Source organism: Saccopteryx bilineata, chromosome 2, assembly GCF_036850765.1.
Source record: "Saccopteryx bilineata isolate mSacBil1 chromosome 2, mSacBil1_pri_phased_curated, whole genome shotgun sequence".
NCBI classification, from domain to species: Eukaryota; Metazoa; Chordata; class Mammalia; order Chiroptera; family Emballonuridae; genus Saccopteryx; species Saccopteryx bilineata.
In genome coordinates this window covers 269,766,771-269,791,416 of record NC_089491.1, presented here as the reverse complement: position 1 = coordinate 269,791,416, position 24,646 = coordinate 269,766,771, and the positions used below count along the sequence as shown (strand labels likewise).

General features: G+C 44.5%; 2 protein-coding genes and 1 long non-coding RNA gene across 8 annotated transcripts in view; 2 read left to right on the top strand and 1 right to left on the bottom strand.

The window, feature by feature from the left end:
• LOC136325739 (uncharacterized) overlaps positions 1–3,551 on the top strand; it is a 43,607-nt gene extending 40,056 nt beyond the window's left edge. The window contains exon 3 of the long non-coding RNA XR_010729298.1: positions 3,380–3,551. This is a non-coding gene — a long non-coding RNA (uncharacterized lncRNA). The remainder of the gene's footprint in view (positions 1–3,379) is intronic.
• Positions 1–22,866, bottom strand: part of BRAP (BRCA1 associated protein) — a 34,454-nt gene extending 11,588 nt beyond the window's left edge. Inside the window, exons 1-10 of the mRNA XM_066260562.1 lie at positions 22,610–22,866; positions 20,387–20,548; positions 19,105–19,303; positions 17,746–17,935; positions 12,246–12,359; positions 9,979–10,127; positions 4,500–4,575; positions 3,562–3,700; positions 2,488–2,597; positions 122–211 (exon numbers count right to left, since the gene is read on the bottom strand). Of these exons, the coding sequence (XP_066116659.1) occupies positions 122–211; positions 2,488–2,597; positions 3,562–3,700; positions 4,500–4,575; positions 9,979–10,127; positions 12,246–12,359; positions 17,746–17,935; positions 19,105–19,303; positions 20,387–20,548; positions 22,610–22,691 (1,311 nt within the window). The 5' untranslated portion in view covers positions 22,692–22,866. The remainder of the gene's footprint in view (positions 1–121; positions 212–2,487; positions 2,598–3,561; positions 3,701–4,499; positions 4,576–9,978; positions 10,128–12,245; positions 12,360–17,745; positions 17,936–19,104; positions 19,304–20,386; positions 20,549–22,609) is intronic.
• Positions 22,867–22,920: 54 nt separating this feature from the next.
• ACAD10 (acyl-CoA dehydrogenase family member 10) overlaps positions 22,921–24,646 on the top strand; it is a 51,541-nt gene continuing 49,815 nt past the window's right edge. For 3 of the 6 annotated variants that reach the window (XM_066260550.1, XM_066260552.1, XM_066260545.1), the window contains exon 1: positions 23,015–23,333. The gene's annotated coding sequence lies outside the window, so the exon portion shown is untranslated. The other 3 variants (XM_066260547.1, XM_066260548.1, XM_066260546.1) reach the window with 3 other exon arrangements.

Below are 24,646 nucleotides of genomic sequence, written 5' to 3'. Positions count from 1 at the left end.
TCTTCACCTATCAGACTAAAAAGGAAGATTCTAAGATTCTGTCCCAATACTCTGCTTTTTCACCTTACATCAGACTACTGGGCCACATGGCACTTCAGCAGCCACTAAACCAGAAACTTACCTCTTCTGCTGTGTCCTTCTCTATCCGAACTATCTTGTTTTCCCAGTAGATTCGCTGAGATTCCAGCTGGCTCGTTAGTAAATATGAATACTGGAAACAGAGTAAATAAAACATAAGTCACTGCCGTCAGTCTCTGAAATCCAATTAAAACCTGACTTTTAACAACCTACAGAAGAATAAGAGTAACCATCAAAATATATAATGTACCTTAGTTCCACTCTACTCCCTAAACCACAATTATACTCCTGTCCTCCCAGGGCTTACAATCTAGTCAGGGACAAACAGAAATGTATAGTAGAAACACCTTATGGTCCTGTTCAAGCTGACTTTAAGAAAAACCACATGGTTTCTATATGAAAATGTAACTCATTCATCTAACCCCACCTCACCCCTCTTGCAGGAAGCTGTCCTAGCCCCTCCCAGCCTTGGTTTAAGCACCCCCTTTCTCAGCTCCCAGCACCGCTCCTATCATTAATAGCACTTATAGCACAAAGCACTTAATCACCAGTTTATCTGCCTGTCTTCCTGGATTGGACTGGGAACTCTTTGAAAAGCAAGGGTTATATCTTTATTTCTGTACCCCCAGGGCCTGGCACACAGTGGGTGTTTAGAAATGTTTGCTTCCTGACGACAAGAGCAGTGCTGTGTAATGCAGGGAAAGGATGGATGGCTTCTGACTGGAGGGTGTGGGAGGACTTCTGAAAGAAAGTAGATCTGAGAGGGTTCTTGAGAGACAGGAGAAGGAGACAGACAGAGGTCTGATTCCATAGAACTACTGGACCCAGATGTGAACTGTGGATGGTCAGGTCTCTTCAGAGAAGAAATAACACCAAAGAGACTGCAATGTAGCGTATGGAGAGATGGGATCTATGCAAGGCTCTGGGGTATTACACTGAGAATGTGGTATTACAAGGAGTGGCCAGATCACATCTGCATTTTGGAAAGACTATTCTAGGAGACTAGAAGAGAGCTAAACATGTTTGCAGGCTAGAGAAGTGCAATAGGGAGAAAGGCCAATTGGGAAAATGTGTGTCACCAGAACATACGCTCCGTGAGGGCAGGCAGTTCGTTTAATGCTGCAATCCCACCACCAGGAAGAGTGGCTGACAGACAACAGCCCTCAATAAATATTCACCAAATGGACATACTTACAGTTATTGTGGAAGGGTTACTTATTCTCAAAATTTAATGTAAAAGGTTTGAACTTTTGTCATATCAACATAATTTATTATTGTTTGTTTTGCAGCAGGAAAAGCAAGAATTTATTGGCCATGCACTTAGAAGGGAGTAAGCGGGCAACTCACTAGAGAGAAGGAGTGCCCAGACTAGTTACAGAGCTCAGGAAAGTGAAATAAGGAAGGGACAAGGTCAAAGAAGCAGCAGGAGAGCCTAGGCAGGGCTGCTTCGACTCACTGAAAACCTGATGGGAAAGCAGCCCACACTGGGAAGTCGGAGAAAGGGGGGCCTTGGAGACAGCTTCAGGGGGTGAGCCTGGGATGAGCTGCCGCTGCCCGCTGATCCTGGTTGCAAGTGTTGTGGGGTCCTTAGAGCTTAGGAGAAAGAGAGGCAAGGAAAACATACTGGAGGAGAAAGAAGAGCTGGGACAGAGAAGATGGGGAAGGTGTGGGAATGCTCCTGGGAGGAAGTGGGTACCTCAGCACAGTTTATTAATGGTAACAACACCAGCTTTATTTTAAGCCACTCTACTAATCTATCAGACCTTGAAAATCTGGAGATGAGCAAGTTTTCAAATGTCCATCTCCTCCCAAGGTTAAGGTATTTGTTTTTAAAACAATCATTTTGAAATTTATATAAAACAAGACTCATGTTAAACTTCATTAACAAAATTTACGTGACACCAGTTTCATAGTAGATGGGATTTACTGCTACAGAGAAAAATCAAATTGTGTTAATTTTTGTTGTTTCTTCAAATACATGAATACCCCCCAAAATGGTTTTAGGTATACAAGTGTCAAATTAGAAAACAGACACTTTGGGTATATATTTGTCTATATAAACCTCTAATTCATAAAATGCCAGTCCAATGTATAGGGATAAGCTCCTCGGGCATTGACAGATACTAGGGGTTTCCTCATTCTCACCAAGTCCACTCAGTTTCCAACTGCTGACATAATGCCAACAGGAAGAGTCTAAATTCCAGTTTCATTGCAGCTACAGAGTACAACCTTAATACTGAACTTGAGACAACTCACAACATCACACTGAAAATAATGCAAAGCAAAAATTAGACTTTCAAAGAAGAAAATCAGAATAAAAATATTTCAATAATCCTTCACAGCAGTAATAGAAATTTAGTAAAAAGCAGTAGCAATAGTTACTTAGTAATAACTAATAACTTATCTTACCTCTAACTGTAAGGCATCTATTTTCTCTTCCTGGCAAGTATCACCCTCACATTCATATTGTACTATTTTTCCATCTGTTTTACTTGCAACCAGTCGATGGACATAATTATCTAAAGAAAAGAATGAGTCAACCAAGGTCTCAGAATGAAAAGGGTCTCCATTCTCTTCTGATAGATTTTTGTTTTTATAGCTTGACTGGTGATGGATAGTGTTGACCTGGGATGCTGAGGTCCCTGGTTCAAAATCCTAAGGTTGTTGGCTTGAGCACGGGCTCATCCAGCTTGAGTGTAGGCTTCCCAGCTTGAGCGTGGGATCATCAAAATGATCCCATGGTTGCTGGCTTGGGCCCAGAGGTCACTAGCTTGAAGCCCAAAGTCGTTGACTTGAGCAAGGGGTCACTTAGCTGGAGCCCCCCCACTAAGGCACATCTGAGAAGCAATCAATGAACAACTAAAGTGACACAACTAGGAGTCCATGCTTCTCATCCCTCTCCCTTCCTGTCTCTCTTTCACTAACAATTTTTTTATAGAGCTAAATTGCATTATTTCTTTAAAAGTGAGCTAATTCATTTGAATTTAAAAAAGAGTGAGAGGGAAAGTATTACTCTCTTTATAACAGGCAACTCAAGCCATTCACAGGAAATGGTGCCCTACAGCAGTGGTCCCCAACTTTTTTTGGGCCACAGACCAGTTTAATGTCAGAAAATATTTTCACGGACCGGCCTTTAGGGTGAGACGGATAAATCTATCATGTGACCGAGACAAGCATCATGAGTGAGTCTTAAGACGGATGTAACAGAGGGAATCTGGTCATTTTTTAAAATTAAAACATCGTTCAGACTTAAATATAAATAAAACGGAAATAATATAAGTTATTTATTCTTTCTCTGCAGACCAGTACCAAATGGCCCACGGACCGGTACCGGTCCGCAGCCCAGGGGTTGGGGACCACTGCCCTACAGGGCTCTAAACTGCACAGCTGTCAGAAAGATTTCAAGCTGTGAGAGAAAGTGAAGAAAGTCTGAAGAAGTGTTCATACAGAATGAACCCAAATTCAAGACTGAGTGGCACTCACCCCCAGCATAGTCCCAGACTCGATGGTTGGTAAGCTGCATGGCATACGTATGCTGGGTTTCCTCAAAGTGCTTGTAAGCATGTCGACTTACATATCGTCCACATCCTATGTGGCCACATATTAAACAAATCCAAAGGTTCTGCCAGAAAGAAGGTATGATTTAATTCGGTAAATAAAAACACATGACCTGCCCCACTCACGGTAGGAACGAGGCTGACACAGAACTAAGATGTAGAGTTTTGAATAACTGTATTTTAAAACTCAACAAGCAAGGATGCTTTCATGGATCATTTCCTCACTCTGATTTTAATGGAACTCTATGTAAATAACAAGAAAAAGTTAATTTATCAAGAAGTGTCTAAGGTTTTTCAAAGAATAAAATATTTTGCTGGCCCTGGCCGGTTGGCTCAGCGGTACAGCGTTGGCCTGGCGTGCAGGAGTCCTGGGGTCGATTCCCAGCCAGGGCACACAGGAGAAGCGCCCATCTGCTTCTCCATCCCTCCCCCTCTCCTTCCTCTCTGTCTCTCTCTTCCCCTCCCGCAGCCAAGGCTCCATTGGAGCAAAGATGACCCGGGCGCTAGGGATGGCTCTGTGGCCTCTGCCTCAGGCGCTAGAATGGCTCTGGATGCAACAGAGCGATACCCCAGAGGGGCAGAACATCGCCCCCTGGTGGGCATGCCGGGTGGATCCTGGTCAGGCGCATGCGGGAGTCTGTCTGACTGCCTCCCCATTTCCAGCTTCGGAAAAATGAAAAAAAAATAAATTTTGCTTAGAAGTCAAATAATTTCCATAGTTATATTTCTTGCCTGACACGAGACAAAAAGGACAAAAAATCAGTCCCAAAAAAGAATTTACAAGAATTTAAGCCACGCAGGGCAGAAGAAAGCCCAGACAATTAAAGCGGTGTTCATTATTCTTTCCCACCACCCATTACTTACTTCCTGAACACCACACTCGAAGCACTTATTTTCTTCTACTGGCTCTGGAGTCTGACAGTACCGGCAGACAGGGCACCTGTCCAGGACACCAGAAGATAATGATACTGATTAAATATAAAAAAGCTGTTACACAACCCAAAAGTAAAAAACTGAATTTTTAATCCTCCCTCTTACATATTTTTATCCCAACTAAAAAAATCACTAAAAAAGACACTTCCGAAGCTATTCACAAACAAAATGAAAAAAAAACAAAATCTTGATAAAGCAGAGGAAAAGAGAGAAATCTTGGTCAGCCTCATATCTTTTCCTACTCTACTATCAAAGAACATCTACAGGTTAGACTCAGGGACTTGAGACAAGTTATTAGTTTTGTTTCATGTTTGGTTATCCATAAGGTATTTTTACTTTAAATATAAATTTTTTATTTATTTTTATTCATTTTAGAAAGGAGAGAGAGAGGGAGAGAGGGAGAGAGAGAGAGAGAGAAAGAGGGAGGAGCATGAAGCATCAACTCCCATATATGCCTTGACCAGGCAAGCCCAGGGTTTTGAACCGGTGACCTCAGCATTTCCAGGTGGACGCTTTATCCACTACGCCACCACAGGTCAGGCGGTATTTTTACTTTAAAAACACTCTATCTTATCCCTACTTTGGTTTGAATAATTTAAAATGTATTTTGTCCTCTCAAGGTTGCTAAGAGTTGGAACTAAAATTTACAGGAAACTTCACCAACTTAAAAAAAAAAAGGCCCTGGCCGGTTGGCTCAGCAGTAGAGCGTCGGCCTGGCGTGCGGGGGACCCGGGTTCGATTCCCGGCCAGGGCACACAGGAGAAGCGCCCATTTGCTTCTCCGCCCCCCCCCCCCCCTCCTTCTGTCTCTCTCTTCCCCTCCTGCAGCCAAGGCTCCATTGGAGCAAAGATGGCCTGGGCGCGGGGGATGGCTCCTTGGCCTCTGCCCCAGGCGCTAGAGTGGCTCTGGTCGTAGCAGAGCAACGCCCCCTGGTGGGCAGAGCATCGCCCCGATGGGCGTGCCGGGTGGATCCCGGTCGGGCGCATGCGGGAGTCTGTCGGAGTGTCTCTCCCCATTTCCAGCTTCAGAAAAAAAAAAAAAAAAAAAAAAAAGTTAACGTACTTCCTGAAATGCACATGACGTTTCCATACAATGAAATCATGTGGAAGAAACAGTGCTCTGTGAGTACACAGGTTTCAATTTATGAAAAGCCAATATAAATGGCACTGAAGGCAAAGTCATAGATACACGCAGAAAGGTGTTTACCAGGGGCAAGGAGGAGGTCAAGGGGTACAAAGTTTCAGTTATGGAAGATGAGTACCTTTGCAGAATTGGTGTACATCAATATGACAACAGTTGACAGTACTATACTGTACACTTGAAATTTGCTAAGAGGGTAGATCTTGGGCATTCTTACCACAAAAACAAAAAACAAAAAAAGGGAAATGGTAAAGGTATGAAGTGATGAATATGTTGACTCGCTTGGTTGTGGTGAATATTTCAAAATGTATATCAGATGGAGTGATACACCTTAAATATATAATTTCTGACTATCAATACCTCAATAAAGATGAAAAACGGGGGACACTGAAAAATCCATTAACCCTTTTCTATTATACTCAAGACAAAGTAACAGAGTTAAATACCAGCCATTAGTATTTTTTTTTAATTTTTATTTATTCATTTTAGAGACGAGTGGGGGGGGGGGAGAGAGAGAGAGAGAGAGGAGAGAGAGACGGGGGTAGGAGCAGGAAGCATCAACTCCCATATGTGCCTTGACCAGGCAAGCACAGGGTTTCGAACCGGCGACCTCAGCATTTCCAGGTCGATGCTTTATCCACTGCGCCACCACAGGTCAGGCCAGTATTTTTTTGTCAGATGCGCAAAAATGATACCAAGTGAATTATATATAGTTGAGGCAAACTGAATTGGCAACAAGAATACTCAAGATACAACTAGTATCAGTTTGTTACCCAATTGCACAAATAAAACCAAGAAAAGGAAATCAGTAAGAAAAACACTAAGCTCTTGTCATAAATTAAGGAACAGTCTGTCTGTGTTTCCTAAGAGAAAGTTAAAGGATCTAGTCTGTTTCTTTCTTTCTTTTTATTTTTTTTTTCTTTTTCTGAAGCTGGAAACGGGGAGAGACAGTCAGACGACTCCCGCATGCGCCCGACCGGGATCCACCCGGCACACCCACCAGGGGAGATGCTCTGCCCACTAGGGGGCGATGCTCTGCCCCTCCGGGGCGTCGCTCTGCCGCGACCAGAGCCACTGTAGCACCTGGGGCAGAGGCCAAGGAGCCATCCCCAGCGCCCGGCCATCTTTGCTCCAATGGAGCCTTGGCTGCGGGAGGGGAAGAGAGAGACAGAGAGGAAGGAGGGGGTGGGGGTGGAGAAGCAAATGGGCGCTTCTCCTATGTGCCCTGGCCGGGAATCAAACCCGGGTCTCCTGCACGCCAGGCCAACGCTCTACCACTGAGCCAACTGGCCAGGGCCTGTTTCTTTCTTTAGTATCAAGAAAAGACAGAGACAACTTGAAGAACAAAATGGCAGCTGGTAAGCAGCAGGCATCTTGTCAAACCTAGAAAGTAGCTCTCTGTCATCCCTTTGATCCTGTGGTGGCTGCAGTGTGGCTGAATAAAACAACTAATTCTGAAATAGAATTTTCTCTGTTGTGCCAGAACGGTCTTTCTGGAATGTAAGTATGATCCTGAGAATAAAAAGGCAAAATAAACTTGTTTGTATTATACAACTAACACTCTATGATGTATCATCTCATCTTTCTAAAAATAATAATAATAATAATTAATAGTTTATTCAATTCTTCCTGCTCTCCCCTTCAAAAATAATTGTGGGCCCTGGCCGGTTGGCTCAGTGGTAGAGCGTCGGCCTGGCGTGCAGGGGTCCTGGGTTCGATTCCCGGCCAGGGCACACAGGAGAAGCTCCCATCTGCTTCTCCACCCCTCCCCCTCTCCTTCCTCTCTGTCTCTCTCTTCCCCTCCTGCAACGAGGCTCCATTGGAGCAAAGATGGCCCGGGCGCTGGGGATGGCTCCTTGGCCTCTGCCCCGGGTGCTAGAGTGGCTCTGGTCTTGACAGAGCTACGCCCCAGAGGGGCAGAGCATCGCCCCCTGGTGGGCAGAGCGTCGCCCCATGGTGGGCGTGCTGGGTGGATCCCGGTCGGGCACATGCAGGAGTCTGTCTGACTGTCTCTCCCCGTTTCCAGCTTTGGAAAAATACACACACACACACAAAAAAAAATTGTGAATTGTCATCTAATTTTCTTGAGGAAGTATTTGGGGAAACCTTCCCAGAATGCCCTTCCCTGACACCTCCATTTGTCAAAAAACAAAACAAAACAAAACAACACCCTTCAAGACCTGGTATCCATGCTGCCTTCTCCAGCAGCCTGTCCTGACCACCTTCATGGGGGAACCCTCACTATCTCCTCCAATCTCTCCCTCTCTCTCTGCACTGTATGCATTTCTTACGTGGGGAAAGCCCCTTAGCAGACTGCACTGTCCTGAGGAGGATCTGTTTCTGATTCTCTCCCTGCTATACTGTGCATATACTAAGGCTCAGAAGTTGCTGAAGAAACTGCCTTCACCTCTGTTAGGAGGTTGAATTCTAGTCCCAGTTCTGGCATTCTCTAGCTGAGACACTTTCATTTCTGGACCTCAGGAAACTTCTCACTTTAAAATGCTATGGTTCTATCACTTTTTGGCCTTTGGGCTAAGATCAAGTGTAAAATGCTATGGTTCTATGGCAATTAACCTGTACTGAAACTAAATTCAGAGTGGCAGGGAAGAAAGAAGTGTCCAGAACTTACACAGTATAGCAGTTGGACACAAGATAATAAACAAGCACTTCAGAGAATGCACATAACTGCGTGGCTTTATTCAAAGCAAAGTTAAACCTGGACAATTCTCGCAAATGACACTACAGAATTAACTGAGGACTCTACAGAATTGGGGCAAGATTCTTTTCCAGCTAAAAAAAGCAACAGAAAACCTCAAGTTTATTTATTTGCTCAAGAATATTTTCTGAGCTCCTATTATGTACCAGGTCTCCGGCTAGGTGTGAAGGGCATATCAAGTGAACAAGTCAGACCAGGTCCCTGCTCTGTGAAACCTGGCATTCTTCTAGTCACTGCAGAGAACAGATTCCTATGAACTTTCACCCCTTCTAACTTCTGGGCTTTAGGTGTCCCTCCTCCCCCCTTCCTGTGATTACCCTGCCTACTCCCCTGCCCTGCCTTCTCTCAGGTTCCCCCCTCATCCTGGGTAACTCCTCCTCTTCCTCCTTCAGAAGTCACTCCCCAGACAACTCTGGCTGTGTCAGAGCCCTAGTTCTCCAGTCACAATGCTGCCTACTGCTCCTCTGTAACCCCTATTACAGCTATGACTTCATATTTATATGATTATTTGATTCTGCATCTTTCTCTCTATACTGGAAAACCCACGAGGCCAAGGTCTGATCTGCCTTTCTAGCTAAGTCCCACAGTGCAGTTTGCAAAGGGAGCAACAATGCTTGATTTAAAAAAAAAAAAAAGGAATAGGTTCTTTATCTGCACAACCCCACCGTACAAGTAAGGCCTCTGCTGCACAGGGTAACAGGACACTGCAGGTACATGAGCACCTCATACTCAGTGACTGCTATTACTACTGGCCACTGAGCCATCAGCATGTGTCATGTTTATTAGCAGTGATACATCTTAGATATCAGATTGGTACAGGCCAGTGGATAAGGAAGCTGAAGTAAATCAAGTATAGGAGCCTGACCAGGCGGTGGCGCAGTGGATAGAGCGTCAGACTGGGATGCAGAGGACCCAGGTTCGAGACCCTGAGGTTGCCAGCTTGAGCGCAGGCTCATCTGATTTGAGCAAAAGCCCACCAGCTTGAACCCAAGGTCGCTGGCTCCAGCAAGGGGTTGCTTGGTCTGCTGAAGGCCCGCGGTCAAGGCACATATGAGAAAGCAATCAATAAACAACTAAGGTGTTGCAACGCGCAATGAAAAACTAAAGATTGATGCTTCTCATCTCTTTCCATTCCTGTCTGTCTGTCCCTGTCCATCCCTCTCTCTGACTCACTCTCTGTCTCTATAAAAAAAAAATTAAAAAAAAAAATCAATCAATCAAGTACAGGAAATAAACAAGCTTTTAGACCTAGGTTTAATTTTAGTTTAAGAGCCTCAAAGCTAAGCTTCACTTTATTTTTTTCCTCATTCTTGGGCTACTGGAAGGAAACAAATCTACTGTCTTGGGAAATTCCACAAGGATCCAGAATCAGCATATTAAAAAGGAATTGGTCTAAGAATGCTGATTCCCATGTGAACTTGGGAAAGCAAAAATGAAAAGTGGAAGGTCCTTCCATGTGAACCCAGATCCAAAAAGTAAAATACTTGGAAAGGTTCGTTTTGGTGGTGGCTACTGTTAATTCCGGGGAAGGGTGGGTTTTGGCAGGGTACTCACGTCGTGTCGTCCCAGCGCTGCAGACACTGGCTGTGGAAGCTGTGGTTACACAACGTGGTGAGGATGCCGTTCACAGACTCGTCCATGCGCTCCAGACACACCGTGCACTTGGGCAGCTCGGTCAAGTCCATCACGGGGAGGCTGGCACCCTAGAGTGAGCACCTCACATAAGCCTCACTCTTCACCCACAGGCTCTAATTTTTTAAGAACTAGTTTTCCTGTTGCTTTTTGACTCCTGGCAGGATGTTCTCAATGTTATTGCTCTGTGCATACAATTTTAATTGGCCAGATTTTTATTCAGGCCAGTTGAATGAAAACTGACTGAGCACTTCCTACGTCCCCAGAACGGTGCTACTAGGACTGGGGATGCAGAGGTGAACAAAGCAGACGAAGACCCCTGCCCTCCTGGCGCTGATATTCTAGGAAGGCAGACTGCTGCCAACCTTACCAGAGAGGCTGAAATGTTACTGGACCCCTCACTCTAACTCTGAGGCCTATGACCACAACAGAATGCAACTGAAGAAAAGCAGAACAGGGATGGATCTGAATGACTGTTCACAGAGTAAATGAAAGCTTAACACTTTCTAGTAAGTGATAATAATATCAACAACACTGGTTTTATTTATTTACTTATTCATTTAATTCATACGTGGAGAATGCCTAGTCTGTGTGCCAGATGCTGTTCTAGGTATGGAACAATGGGGAGTAAAAACAGATTCAGGGACTCAAAAACAACAACAACAAAGCCAGCCCTGCCCCATAGAGTTGACAATCTAGTACAGAGACAAAAATCAAGTTTAAAAAAAGTGAAACTGCCAAGAGTCGTAAGTACTATGAAAAAGAAATACAGGAAGTTATAACAGGATGTGAAATAGGGGACATGATAGTGTAGGTGGTCAAGAAAGGCACCCCTAGGGCAGTAATATTTACCTGACACCTGCCAACTGTAAGATGAGCAGGAATTAAGTACTTGGGGCAAACTTTTTTTTTTTTGACAGAGACAGAGAGAGAGTCAGAGGGAGGGACAGATAGGGACAGACAGAAAGGGAACGAGATGAGAAGCATCAATTTTTTGTTGCAGCACCTTAGTTATTCATTGATTGCTTGCTCATATATGCCTTGATTGGGAACTATAGCAGAGCGAGTGACCCCTTGCTCAAGCCAGCGACTCTGGGCACAAGCTAGAAACCTTGGGCTTCATGCCAGACATGTCTATGATCCCAAACTCAAGCCAGTGACCCCACGCTCAAGCCGGCGACCTTGGGGTTTCAAATATGGTTCCTCTGCGTCCCAGTCAACGCTCTATCCACTGTGACACTGCCTGTTCAGGCAGGGGGCAAATATTTTTCAATGGAGCTACAGAAAACAGTAAAAACCCTCATGCACTCAGTCAGGAAAGTACTGCCCAATTTCTCTGTAAGACTTCAAAATGGAGCCACAGCTAGAGAAATTACAAGTCGTGGAATCCTCAGTAATATAAAGTTGTGGCTATCTTGACACTTGGCTACTTCATTAATTATGTTGCCTCAATTAAAGCAGATTATTTTTAAGGGAAGAAAAAAAGATGAGCAGGAATTATTGAGGCATGCACCTGAAGACATGCCGAGAAAAGTCACAGAATCGATGGTCCCTGAAGAGTAAATATCTACAGGAAACCTCACGTTCTTTTAGAGAAAAGAATCTCTAAAACTGAGGCCCTGGGTGCCTGGCACAAAAGAAGCCTAATTTTACCACTTATCAATTTTTACTTTACCTAATCCAATGATAGAACAAAGTAATCAGAACTTCCATCAAGCTAATTTCAAGGTATAAAGACGTTTAGGTCTATTTTAAAGAAAAAGAAATCTTAAAAATATAACAGCTGAATCTACTACTTTGATTCAAGTGAGCACACATTGCAGGAAAGGTTCCCATGGGGGGGGGGTAGTACATTAGAATAATTACAAATTTTTATATAAATTTCTTGGCAATTTTAAAAATTGATAAAAGTCAGCATTTTAAAATGCACAATTCAGTGGATTTTTTAGTATATTCACAAGTTTGAGCTACCATCACCACTACCTAATTCTAGATAATTTTTCTCACCCTATAAAGACACCTGGTACTCAACAGCAGTTACTCTCCATTCTCTCTTCCTCCAGCTTCTGGCAACCATTTTAAGCTACTTTCCGTCTCTGTGGATTGGCCTATTCTGGACATCTTCATAGATATCTTAATGTTCAATTTTATACCACTATGATAGGTGTATAAGAATTATTCACACTTACATCTTCAGATTTCAGTACTTCAGCCCTTTCCACATAGACCAGCTGGCAAACATCATCTTCTATGGAGTTGAACTGGCGGCCATTGCATGCCATGTAAAAACTATCTGCATCAGCCTAGGTACACCAATGGGGAAAAGAAAAAAATTAAGAGAGATATCCTGAAAACATGCTTTACATTCAAGATGCATAGCTTCAATTACTACCTTCATCAGCTTTTAAACTTATACTTAAGAGAAAGAGAGCAACAGCCAACCGTAACATCTATGGAAGTAGAAAGCAGGTCCATAGGCTAATCGAACTCTACAGGTTCATCCAACATCTCTGCAATATTTCCTGATGTGTGATAATTTACTGGAACTAGCAGAAGTTACTGAAGTGCAATAAGCTGACAGATAGTATAATTATAATATTCAACTAGTAACAGTCAACATTTCCTTTGATAGCAGTATTTTTTCCTCTAGTCAGCACTTTTGCAGCAGTTAAAAGTAAACACTTTTGCAAAGCTTGGAACCAAATCATAACTGACGACTGTCAGGGAATAGTCTTTTTAAAAAAATGTCAACATCTGTGTTTGAAAAAATAAAGGACCAGTGGAACTGGTATGGAGAAGTTAATTCCTTTTCAATAAAACAAGTAATAATAATACATGATAGATAATGATTCAGTTAGAGTTAAACAACCTAATATGTAATACAAAAAGCAAAACTCTTAGCCAAAATCAAGATGAAGGAGCCTTTGAAATATTGAGTCTTCTTCCCTTGGAGTAGAAGACGGATGGAATCAGAAGAAACACTCCTGTGCAAAGGCACATGTACATTTGTGAATGTGGGTACAAGTAAATCACACCTTTTAGACTAGCCTTCGTAGAAAGTAACAAAGAGATGATTTCAGTTTTTAAACTCAATTTTTAGAGGCAGCTGAGAGGTCAAGTCTCGTCTGGATTTCACTCTCACATGGCCATTAGCCCAAAAACTCAGAAAGTTGTGTGCTTTGGCGCTATCAATTGTAGACAGGCTGCTTGTGGGGAGGAAGAGTATTCTGCAAAAGGAAATTCCGCACCGTTAACATCCAGGAAGAGAGTCAAATCTGTACCAGGCATAACAGTCCCCTAGGCCTACCGTCATGGGGCCTTGACTCTTTTTTTTTTTTTGGGGGGGGTCCTGACTCTTAAAAGCAAAAATCTGTAAGCTTTTCAGCAGCTTTTCATTTCACTCTGACGATGTAATCAAGTGTGGATTCTTCATTATTTATGCTTTCTTAAGATGAGCAAGGGAGCTAACCAGCTGAGGAAGGGTGGCCAATTCTGAACAGTTATATTTGTTTCATCTCCAGGAACCAGAAAATTGAACGCCCTCCTGCCTTTCCTGTATCCTGATGCATTCCTAAAGTCACAGTATAACTTTGTAAGCACATCTCTTTTATAACACTTCCAGCATAAAGATGAGGCCAAAAGAAATTCAGGAAATTATAAAAGATGTAGAGAAGGCCCATTAGTTTTTTGACTTTTTTTTTTTTGTATTTTTCTGAAGCTGGAAACGGGGAGAGACAGTCAGACAGACTCCCGCATGTGCCCGACCGAGATCCACCCGGCACGCCCACCAGGGGCGAAGCTCTGCCCACCAGGGGGCGATGCTCTGCCTCTCCGGGCGTCGCTCCGCCGCGACCAGAGCCACTCTAGCGCCTGGGGCAGAGGCCAAGGAGCCATCTCCAGCGCCTGGGCCATCTTTGCTCCAGTGGAGCCTTGGCTGCAGGAGGGGAAGAGAGAGACACAGAGGAAGGAGGGGGTGGGGGGTGGAGAAGCAAATGGGCGCTTCTCCTGCGTGCCCTGGCCGGGAATCAAACCCGGGTCTCCCGCACACCAGGCCGACGCTCTACCGCTGAGCCAACCGGCCAGGGCCAGCTTTTTGTTTTTTTAAAGTGAGAGACAGACAGAGATAGAAAGGGAGACAGAGATGAGGAGCATCAACTCGTTGTTGCAGCACTTTAGTTGTTCATTGATTGCTGCTCATATGAGCCTTGATGAGAGGGCTCTAGCTGAGCCAGTGACCCCTTGCTCAAGCCAGCGACCATGGGATCACATCTATGATCCCACGCACGACCTGGTGAGCCTGTGCTCAAGCCAGATGAACCTGCACTAAAGCCAGAGACCTGTGTCCCAGGTTGGCGCTCTATCCACTGTACCACCACCAGTCAGGAAAGGCCCATTAGTTCTTTTTTTTTTAGAGACAGAGAGAGAGAAGGAAGGATAGACAGGGACAGACAGGAACGGAGATGAGAAGCATCAATCATTAGTTTTTCATTGCGCATTGCGACACCTTAGTTGTTCATTGATTGCTTTCTCATATGTGCCTTGACCGTGGGCCTTCAGCAGACCGAGTAACCCCTTGCTCGAGCCAGCAACCTGGGGTCCAAGCTGGTGAGCTTTTGCTCAAACCAGATGAGCCTGTGCTCAAGCTGGCGACCTCAGGGTCTCAAACCTGGGTCCTCCGCATCCCAGTCCAATGCTCTATCCACTGCACCACCGCTTGGTCAGGCAAGGCCCATTAGTTCTTTTTTAAAAAAATATTTTATTGATTGATTTTTTGAGGGGGGGGAGGGAGAGAGAGAGAGAGAGAGAGAGAGAAGGGGGAGGAGCAGGAAGCATCAACTCCCATATGTGCCTTGACCAGGCAAGCCCAAGGTTTTGAACCGGCAACCTCAGTGTTCCAGGTCAATGCTTTATCCCACTGTGCCACCACAGGTCAGGCTAGGCCCATTAGTTCTTAATAAAAATTCTCTGGTGAGAAAGAGAAAAGAATAAGAATATAGTTAGCTGCCCAGACTATGGAGTCAGGCAGGCTGCCTGGGTTTGATCCTAACTCTGACCCTGTTAGTCGTGTAGCTTTAGGCAAGTGTCTTAGCCATGCTTGTTTCCTCAATTATAAAAGTAACATAACATCTACCGCATTGGTTTGTTGAGGACTAAGAAGCTAATGCATAAGAAGCACTCAGCACAGACCCGATACTTAGTGAGTGTCCAACATTTGGTAGGTATTCAGTCTATTATTCACTTTAGGGCCCAAAATTAATTTAACAACCATCAAGTCTTACACCAGGAGAGTTTTTAGGCCTTAGAAAATCCCTGATAGGATGAGCCTCAGACCCTAAGATTCAGCATTAGCAATAAATAATACAACTTATGATATTAAGGTCAAGGTTCCTATCCCCATAGGAAAGATCATGCAGGAAGCTGTTTCAAAGTCTCGGAAAACAACTGCCAATTTGAGCGACCTGCACTTGTCAAAAGACAGGTGAACGGTGTACGAGTACAAAAGAAAACCTATTAAAAGTAACAGAACTCCTGTGGCATTATCTATACACTACGAAGCACCTGTTACAGGAAAATGTGTGGGTTTATTAGACTTCAGCTATCGAACAAGTCTATACGTTAAACATTTCCCCCAATCTGTTTCTGTGACTTTTCCTGTGTTATTCACTGAATGCCCTTCATTGTTAAGCAGCAGTAACTAAATTATTACCATTACACGATTTCTTGCAGTGACTATCTTCCCTTTCCTATACTTTCATCCTATTCCTACTGGAAGAGGGGTACATCCTAAAGATTAAAAGTGAGAGCTCAATTCCAACTCAGTCACTTATTTCTAGCTGTAGTTAGTGTCCTCATTTGTAAAACAAGAATAACGACAGTACTTGTCTACTTCAAAGGGTTGTAGTGCAGATTAAATGAAATCAGGAAGTAAGCATTTAGCACAGTGAATAGTATAAAGTAAGTAGTTAATAAAGCTTGCATGTTATCACCCTTATTGTTACACCTGCTGCCAAATTGAAAAGGTTTAGCATGTCCTTTGCACATTGTTTGCAAAGCTCTCCAGTGACCCTGGAAGGTCTCTTGACAGTGAAAGTAGTTGCTTAAGTGCTTTTCCATTCTCAACTTGTGAAGCCTAGTCTCCAGGATAGTTGAAACACTTGTTTTAAATGTCTCTTTCAATGCGAGGGTGCTTCCAAAGGGTAAAGAAAATAATTGTGAACCTTCTTGTACACTGAACTCCATGCTAAGGGCTCTCTTTCTGTGGGCCATGGCACAGTTACACATATAATCCAACTCACACTTCTAATTTCCTTCCCATGGCCAATAAATGGCTGCTACTGCTGTCAACTATGGACTTCTATAATAAGGGAGAAGGAAACAACAAGTGGGTCTTGTGTCATGGGCTCCTTTACACCCACAAATCTCAGTGACCAGCCAGAGACAATAGCAAATGATCCTACAGTAGGCACACCCAAGTTTATCAATCTGCAGACTGGAACAGTTTATCTGGGGTAAATTCAGGTAAGCTGTTTATCAATGAGGTGAGACACAAGTAATTTTTGACAAAGCTGCATTTTACTAATGAGTGGATAGATATAAAAATGCTATTTACTGAATGAAAATAAATAAATGGAATGAAACTGACAGATAAGGTAGCTGGATAATACCTAAAGCTTACCTCATTTTTATATTCATATAGAAATACACATACTCAAAATGAACATGAAAAACTACGAGAGTATCATTCTAACATCTTTAGAACTGAGACCCTTGGAAAATATTGCTGAATGCAACTAGTAAACTGAAGTGGACGGAGACCTTCATATATCAAATTATGTGTTATAATGCACAAGTACTTTTAAAAACTGACAATATCGCCTGACCAGGCAGTGGTGCAGTGGAGAGAGCATCGGACTGGGATGCAGAGGACCCAGGTTCAAGACCCTGAGGTCGCCAACTTGAGTGCGGGCTCATCTGGTTTGAGCAAAGCTCACCAGCTTGGACCCAAGGTTGCTGGCCTGAGAGAGGGGTTACTCGGTCTGCTGTAGCCCCACGGTCAAGGCACATATGAGAAAGCAATCAATGAACTACTAAGGTGTCGCAACAAAAAACTGATGATTGATGCTTCTCATCTCTCTCCGTTCCTGTCTGTCTGTCCCTATCTATTCCTCTGACTCTCTCTCTGTCCCTGTAAAAAATAAAAACAAAAAAACTGACAATATCGCCACTCAGTGTTTGTCTGTTGCAGTGATTTCCGATCAGAATTCTAAAGCATCTTTAGTACTTTAAAGAATGTCAGAAAAACCCCTTATCACCAAAACAAACAAATAACTATATTCTAAAATGTTCCAAAGAAAGTCTTTTAAAAAGAGAATGAAAGAAGCAGGGGATCAGTATTTTATGGCAAATAATTGGTGTCAATTTTTAAAAGTTTGGAAACTACTGTTCTACTGGGTTACCATTGGATAAACAAACAAACACAACCCCAAATTTCATACCCAATCTTATTTATGAAAAAGTACAGGTATGAATTAGAATTTAGTGTCTGCCTATGAATTCAGAATTATTTCTAGAATTACAATACCCTAGAATCTAAAGTTCAAAATGTTGTAAATCATACACAGCTAGTTTCATACAGTTTCAAAAACACAGTTTCAGTGGCAAAGAAATTTCTAACATCTTAACTTTTACCTGTGCACTAAACTTTATCAGCACCATATATTGATTTGGAGTAGAGTCTCTGATGATTTTCATTTGTTCAATTACTTCATTAAATGGGGCGACAAACTTCATAAGGTCATGACTGGTCATTGTAGCAGGGACTGTTAGAATACACAGCATGGCACTGCGCCTCACGTCTTCTTTTAAGGATGTCATCTTACTAATAAGACAATAATTAGACTGTCTTGAATAGATGAGGTATGGTTAGTTCACACAATACTAATTAGACAACCTTTATGTCTAAAAAAATAGGAAAAAATAAGAACTTGTAATACTTCACAAATCAATTTAAACAGCTTATTATTTTACCTGAATATCCACAATACATGGGTAAATGCAGAATCCCTTAAACATATCTGCAATGGACTTTAAGGTAAACTTCGAAATGTTCTACATTACACCAACTACTGAAATTTTTAATCTTCAGTTAAAGGCTTGTTATGGTTACAAATCTGCATTAGGCAAATTTGAAGTTTGTGTTTTATTTTCATTAGCTTTTTAAATAATCTCTCATTATGTAACTTAGAAGCACAATTATAACTGTAGACTTTTCTAAAGAGTCTAAAAAGAAAAGAAAGAGCTCTAAATATATGACAGACAATTCTGAACCATGAGGCTGTGACTCTGAAGATTACACAAAGTGTTGCTGGGTTGAATAGCTAGAATAGAGAAGGGGAGAAAAATCCTCCCATAAAGCAATTTGCTTTTGAAATGCTGCAAACCCATTTCAACAGCTGTGAGTCCAAATGGCTATCTGAGTGTACACTGTTTCCTGGTGGGAATTTAGCAAACAAATTAGAACAAGTTGGGCCTTTAAAGAGATTAGCTGCCAATTATCACAGGAGCTGATCGCCTAGCTTATAGATTATCTAACTAAATGCCTCCTTTCTTTTAGCCCCCTGCAAGCTTTGCTTGGACACACAAAAAAAACGGGCATAAAGAGGTGATAAAATTGCAATCCATTACCTGATTTCTTAGTTTCTTTCATAAAGATTTAGTGGGGATACAAGACTACTGCGATGTTATGAATCATCTACAATTTTTGTTTTCTATTCTCTTTCAATTTTTCAATCATCTTGCATGCCTACCTTCTCAGGGAATATTTTCCTAAGAAGTCTATCTACATGTTTCATTAGGAGAAGCTCTGACACAATCTACAAGATTAACCAAATGTAAAACATTTAAGAATTGTCAATAAGAGGAACACACAATATATGAAAGTACTGTCTTTTTGAAGCTTAAAACATCTACTTCCTTTCAGGACAAAAGATTTTTCTCTTTCCTAAAGCAAAGCATAGACCAACTTAAAAGGGAAAAGGTTTTTCTTACTTTGTCTTATATAGATGCATAATACCATGAACTATTTCAACTGACGGATTTCCACTGAAGAATGAAATCTGATCTGGAAGCTGTTTGGATGGGGAATCGGGAGCAGCATTTATGCTTTCATTACTTTGATCTTTACTTCTCTGTGCAGTGGGGGATGCTTCTGAAGACTTTCTTTCTTCCATCGTAGCTTTCAGTTCATCTTTCACAAATCAAAAATTAGTAGGTTATAAACTGACGGGAAATATGCTGAAAGGTTCTAATTGAATTAAAATTTGAGTCAGAAGAATAAACTTTGACAGAGGAATTGTAATGTGCTGCATTAAGAACTATATTCACAGGCCCTGGCTGGTTGGCTCAGTGGTAGAGCATTGGCCTGGCATGCGGGAGTCCTGGGTTCGATTCCCGGCCAGGGCACACAGGAGAGGCGCCCATCTGCTTCTCCACCCCTCCCCCTCTCCTTCCTCTCTGTCTCTCTCTTCCCCTCCCTCAGCCAAGGCTCCACTGGAGCGAAAGTTGGCCCGGGCGCTGAGGATGGCTCTGTGGCCTCTGCCTCAGGCGCTAGAATGGCTCTGGTTGCAACAGAGCGATGCCCCAGATTGGCAGAACATCGCCCTCTGGTGGTGGACATGCCGGGTGGATCCCGGTCGGGCGCATGCGGGAGTCTGTCTGACTGCCTCCCTGTTTCCAACTTTGGAAGAATACAAAAAATAAAAGAGAACTATATTCACAGAACAGCTGTGTTTTGGGGGCACCTCAATCAACTTGAAAGTGTTCTTTGTCCCACAAAAATCTCATTAGCACCCTCAGAAACTCAAGGGTGGCTCCTTTTAGCAGCACCAAAATAAAAGCAGGTGCCTTACATCCTGCATTTTTAAGTGGGACAAGCATCCAGAGCTATTAAGTTTGAAAACTAACCCTACCAGTTCTAACTGCCTCCATGCTGGAGATGTAGGATCCATCCACACATCCACTCCCCTGGCTGGAATGAGCTGGCAGAGCAAAGGGAGACACAGCATGCTCATCTGGATTCATTCATGATCTGCCACTGACCTAGGTGTCAGTAGCTCTCTTCACTGAACAGAGTTGTCAACCCAGCTTGTTAGGATCAAGGTAGGAGAAATATTTGGGGAAGGTGAAATGTGGCCTGACAATCTCACACAAGGCACATGGTCAGTGAAAAATAAAAGTATGCTAGAGGTCAAAATCACAGGCTCATTGACCAATATGTATAAAACAGGCAACTGGGGGCTTATGTAACAAAAGAGGGTTTCAGAAAGCATACCTGGGTTGGACTTCATGGTCTCAATGATCACATCTGTCATTTCTCGACGGCCAAGATGCTGATGTATGATTGCTGCTTTCTCCCCTGGTGACTTCCCTTCTAAACAGGCTACAGCTGAAGCCAGTGTCTTCTTTTTAATCTCCTCATCAGACATTTCCCCAGCTAAAGAACACATGAATGATTAATACCTGACAATAAAACAGGCTCCTCTCTACTCTTAATGTACCCGCCGAAAGGTTTCCCCTTTCTCTCTGCTGATATTAAGATGCTTTGCAGTGTCCATCTTACTCACTTCTGGTTCTCCTGCAGTGCCCAGCATAGTTAATAAACAAGTGGTACAAAAATTTAGACATGCAGGACTGTTCTATTGAACTTACTCACTTTCAAGCAATTCAAGGAGAATAATAACTGAAAGGTTTGACAGTGATTATGTCCAGATAAACCATCCTTTTTATAATACCTAATAAAGTGCCCAAAATGAAGGAATCAAATTATTGTCATTAGCAAAAAAAACCTTCAAAAATCCTTGAGGTAGTCTTCTTATACACCTGGTGTTGTACTCATGCTATGATCCATATCATGCAAATCATCAATGAAACAAACACACAAAAATGGACCTGGCAAGTTGGCTCAACAGTAGAGCTTTGGTCTGGCATGTGAATGTCCCGGGTTCGATTCCCAGTCAGATCACATAGGAGAAGCAACCATGTGCTTCTCCACCCCCTCCCCTCTCCTTTCTCTTTCTTGCTCTCTTTCTCCCCATCCCACAGCCTTGGCTTGGTTGGAGTAAGTTGGCCAACCAAGGCACTGATGATGGCTCCATGACCTTGCCTCAGGCACTAAAATAGCTTGATTGCCAAGTTACAGAGCATCAGCCCTAGACAAGCAGAGCATGCCCCATAGGGGCTTGCCAGGTGGATCACAGTAGGGGCACATGCGGGAGTCTGTCTCTTTGCCTCCCTGCTTCTCATTTAAGAAAAATGAAAAAAAAGATAAACACACAAAAATGCTAAAGAAATTTGGGGACTCGACTAAAATATCTTTAATATTAGTTCTATCAGGGCAGAGGCCAGGCCTGTTCTGCCCACCACTTACACGCCAATCCTAGCGCACACTAGAAGCTCTTTAAAGATTTATTGAATAAATGACTAAATGCATCGATGACTGACCCATGTAGAAGTGACTATGTGGCTAATGTAGATTTGGTCGCCTTTCAGAACTCAGACATAGCTTTTAGCCCTTGAAAAAGACCCAGTACTCATTAAACCATATTTAACCTTTCAGTTGCAGCTCCAAAATTCACATACTCAGGAAGGTTTCCGACCACAGCATCCCCACCTGCCTCAGTCCCCCTCCCCAAACCAAACGGGCCTTCTTGCAATCCTTTTCCAAACAGCTTCTTCACAGCGCTTCTCACAGCTATAGTTCTACATTTAGTCTGTAATTAATTCTTGTCTCTGTAAGCGCACTGCCGGTCCCATCCAAGCGGGGACCATGCCTGATTCTGCACACAAACGAGAGCTCCCGCAGATAGGGCGCATTCAGTAAGTACTTCCCGAACGAATGTTATTGTTAGGGAACTGCCTGGGCCCCAGGGAACAGACCCAGCTGCATTCCCAACCTAAGGAGGTCATCTGGCGCCCAGGGCAGAGCTACGGCTCTCCGGTCCAGCTCCCTGGGTTAGAATCCCAGGTCCACCACTTACTGATACTCGCGGGCAAGGCATCTACCTCGTCGCGGGGCTTCAGTTGCCCAGTCTGTGAAAAGGGGCGCCCACCCATTTCACTGAATAGGGTTGTTGGGGAGACAAAAATGCGTCCAGTGCAGGGCTGGAAGACAGGAAGTGCGCAAGTGCTAGTTCTAATCATCGCCACTGTTACAGCGCGTCTAAACACGGGTTCATTCAACCGGGGGCCGTCAGCGTCGCTGGGAACCCATTTCCTGCCTTCGCGAAACCCGCGGAGCGGACGGGACGCGCCAGGTGTGAAGAGCTCTGCGGCCCGGCACCGGGCCGGAGGCGCCGGGGAGGGCTTCCCGGGAGGACACCTGGGAAGGCCTCCGACGGGAGGATGGGGCGAGGGGGACCACCCCCTCCCGGCTGCTTCCTGAGGCAGCGGCCCCCGCCGCGGCCTCTCCCGGCGCCCGTACTCTGGGGGGACGAGGCTCTCCCGCCCCGGGGCCCGGGCGCGGCTACGCGGAGGGCGACGAGGCCGCAGGACTCACCTGCGGCGCTGAAGCCGAAGCCGGCGGGGATGGGCGAGTGTTCTGCGAGCTCCAGTCGGATGACAACGAGTGACACACTCATAGGGCAGGCGCTGGCCGGCGCGGGCCCCGGCGGGCTCAGGAGAGGCTGGGGGACGAGCCGAGAGGCCGAGAGGCCCGAGGGGGGCAGCGCCGCCACCGCCTCAGCGCCGCAGCCGCCGCCTCAGCGTAGCAGCTTCTCTCACAACCCTCAAAGCCACAACAACCTTCACTTCCGCCTCCCGGCCGCCGTCGCCGGCACGCAGGGTTACGCATGCGCGGACTAGCGCGCCCCGATTGGCTAGGGTGGCAGCCACGTTACTAGCGTGGTGGAGTGGACTCTGAGTCCTCAGAACGGGATCTCGAAAGGTGGGGAAGGAGGTATGTTGTGGGTGTTGTGGGCACTCCTCCCCCACATTGAGCCAATCGGTGGGCTGAGCCCAGGCCAGAGTTAGTCTACCGGAGCCGCCTCGCCTTCAGACTACGCCAGCTGAAGCCCCGAGGTCTCTGAATTGTTGGAGGAACCCGCGTTTCCGGAGAAACCTTGCCTCTTTTTGTTGTTTAACTGCCAGCCCTAGTTCTAGGTAGGGTTGCTTTGTGTCAACCCCACTTTGCGGATGGGTCGCTGAGACTCGGGCGAATCCACCTCTCTGAGGACCGGTGGGAAGAGTAGGGACTCGATTGCAGTGATTCCGACTCTCCTAAGGTAGGGCGGTGGGCCGGTTAAGCTCAAAGTGCTGGACATAAATCTGGACACTGCTCCCCGCCCCATCACTACACAGACGTTTTCTGAGAGCCCAGGGCACTGTTGGGCTAGTGGGAGTAGTTTGGTGAATAAGATAAACATCCCTAACCTGTTCTTATGCAGTCGTCCTTGAGCACCAGTTGTGTGACCTTGGTTTTGCATAAAATTGGAATACTATTCTCATACATCTGTGAGGATGAAATGAATAGAGCCTGGGGCTCTATACACATCAGTTTTTCTGAGATTCAGCATTCTTTCCAGTATGCCTTTACAGGGGTCCCCAAACTTTTTACACGGGGGGGGGGCCAGTTCACTGTCCCTCAGACCATTGAAGGGCCCCCATATACAGTGTTCCTCTCACTGACCACCAATGAAAGAGGTGCCCCTTCTGGAAGTGCTGTGAGGGGCCGGATAAATGGCCTCAGGGGGCTACATGTGGCCCGTCGGCTGTAGTTTGGGGATGCCTGCTAGTACATAGGTACTGAGAGCCACAATCTGTACATACGTGCATACATGACAGGCGCTGTTCTAGGTGTGCCATAATGATGTCGAGATGTGTCACAGCTGGGCCTGAATATGTATAGGTGTATAGACTAAATATGCAAATAACATGACCACATGACATGTGTATATATGTCTTGTAACTGTACCCTATGAAATATATTTCGGTATACACAGTTTATAACAGGGTTTGCCAACCTGCGTTGTTGACATTTTGGCTCTTGATCATTCTTCCTGGTGCATGTATTTCCTATGCTTTATAAGGTGTTTAACACCATTCCTGGCCTGACCCACTAGATACCAGTGGCATTCCCCAAGTGGTGACAACCAAAATGTCTCCAGACGTTGCCAAAGGTCCCCTTTAAGAATCACTGGTTTATGTGAGAGTACATATGCCATATGCACACAGTGTATGCATATAACATGAACCCTCTTGTGAACATTTTATAGTATATTACAGTAGTAGGTAACATTTAGTAGTATGCCAGGTACTAACTTGAGTGCTTTACATGTTACCTCATGTAATAGTAATAATGACTTTATGAGACGGGTACTAAAATCATTCCCATTTTAGGCCCTGGCCAGTTGGCTCAGTGGTAGAGTGTCGGCCTGGCGTGCAGGAGTCCCTGGTTCGATTCCAGGTCAGGGCACCCAGGAGAAGCGCCCATCTGCTTCTCCACCTCTCACCCTCTCCTTCCTCTCTGTCTCTCTCTTCCCCTCCCGCAGCCAAGGCTCCATTCAAGCAAAGCTGGCCCGGGCGCTGAGGATGGCTC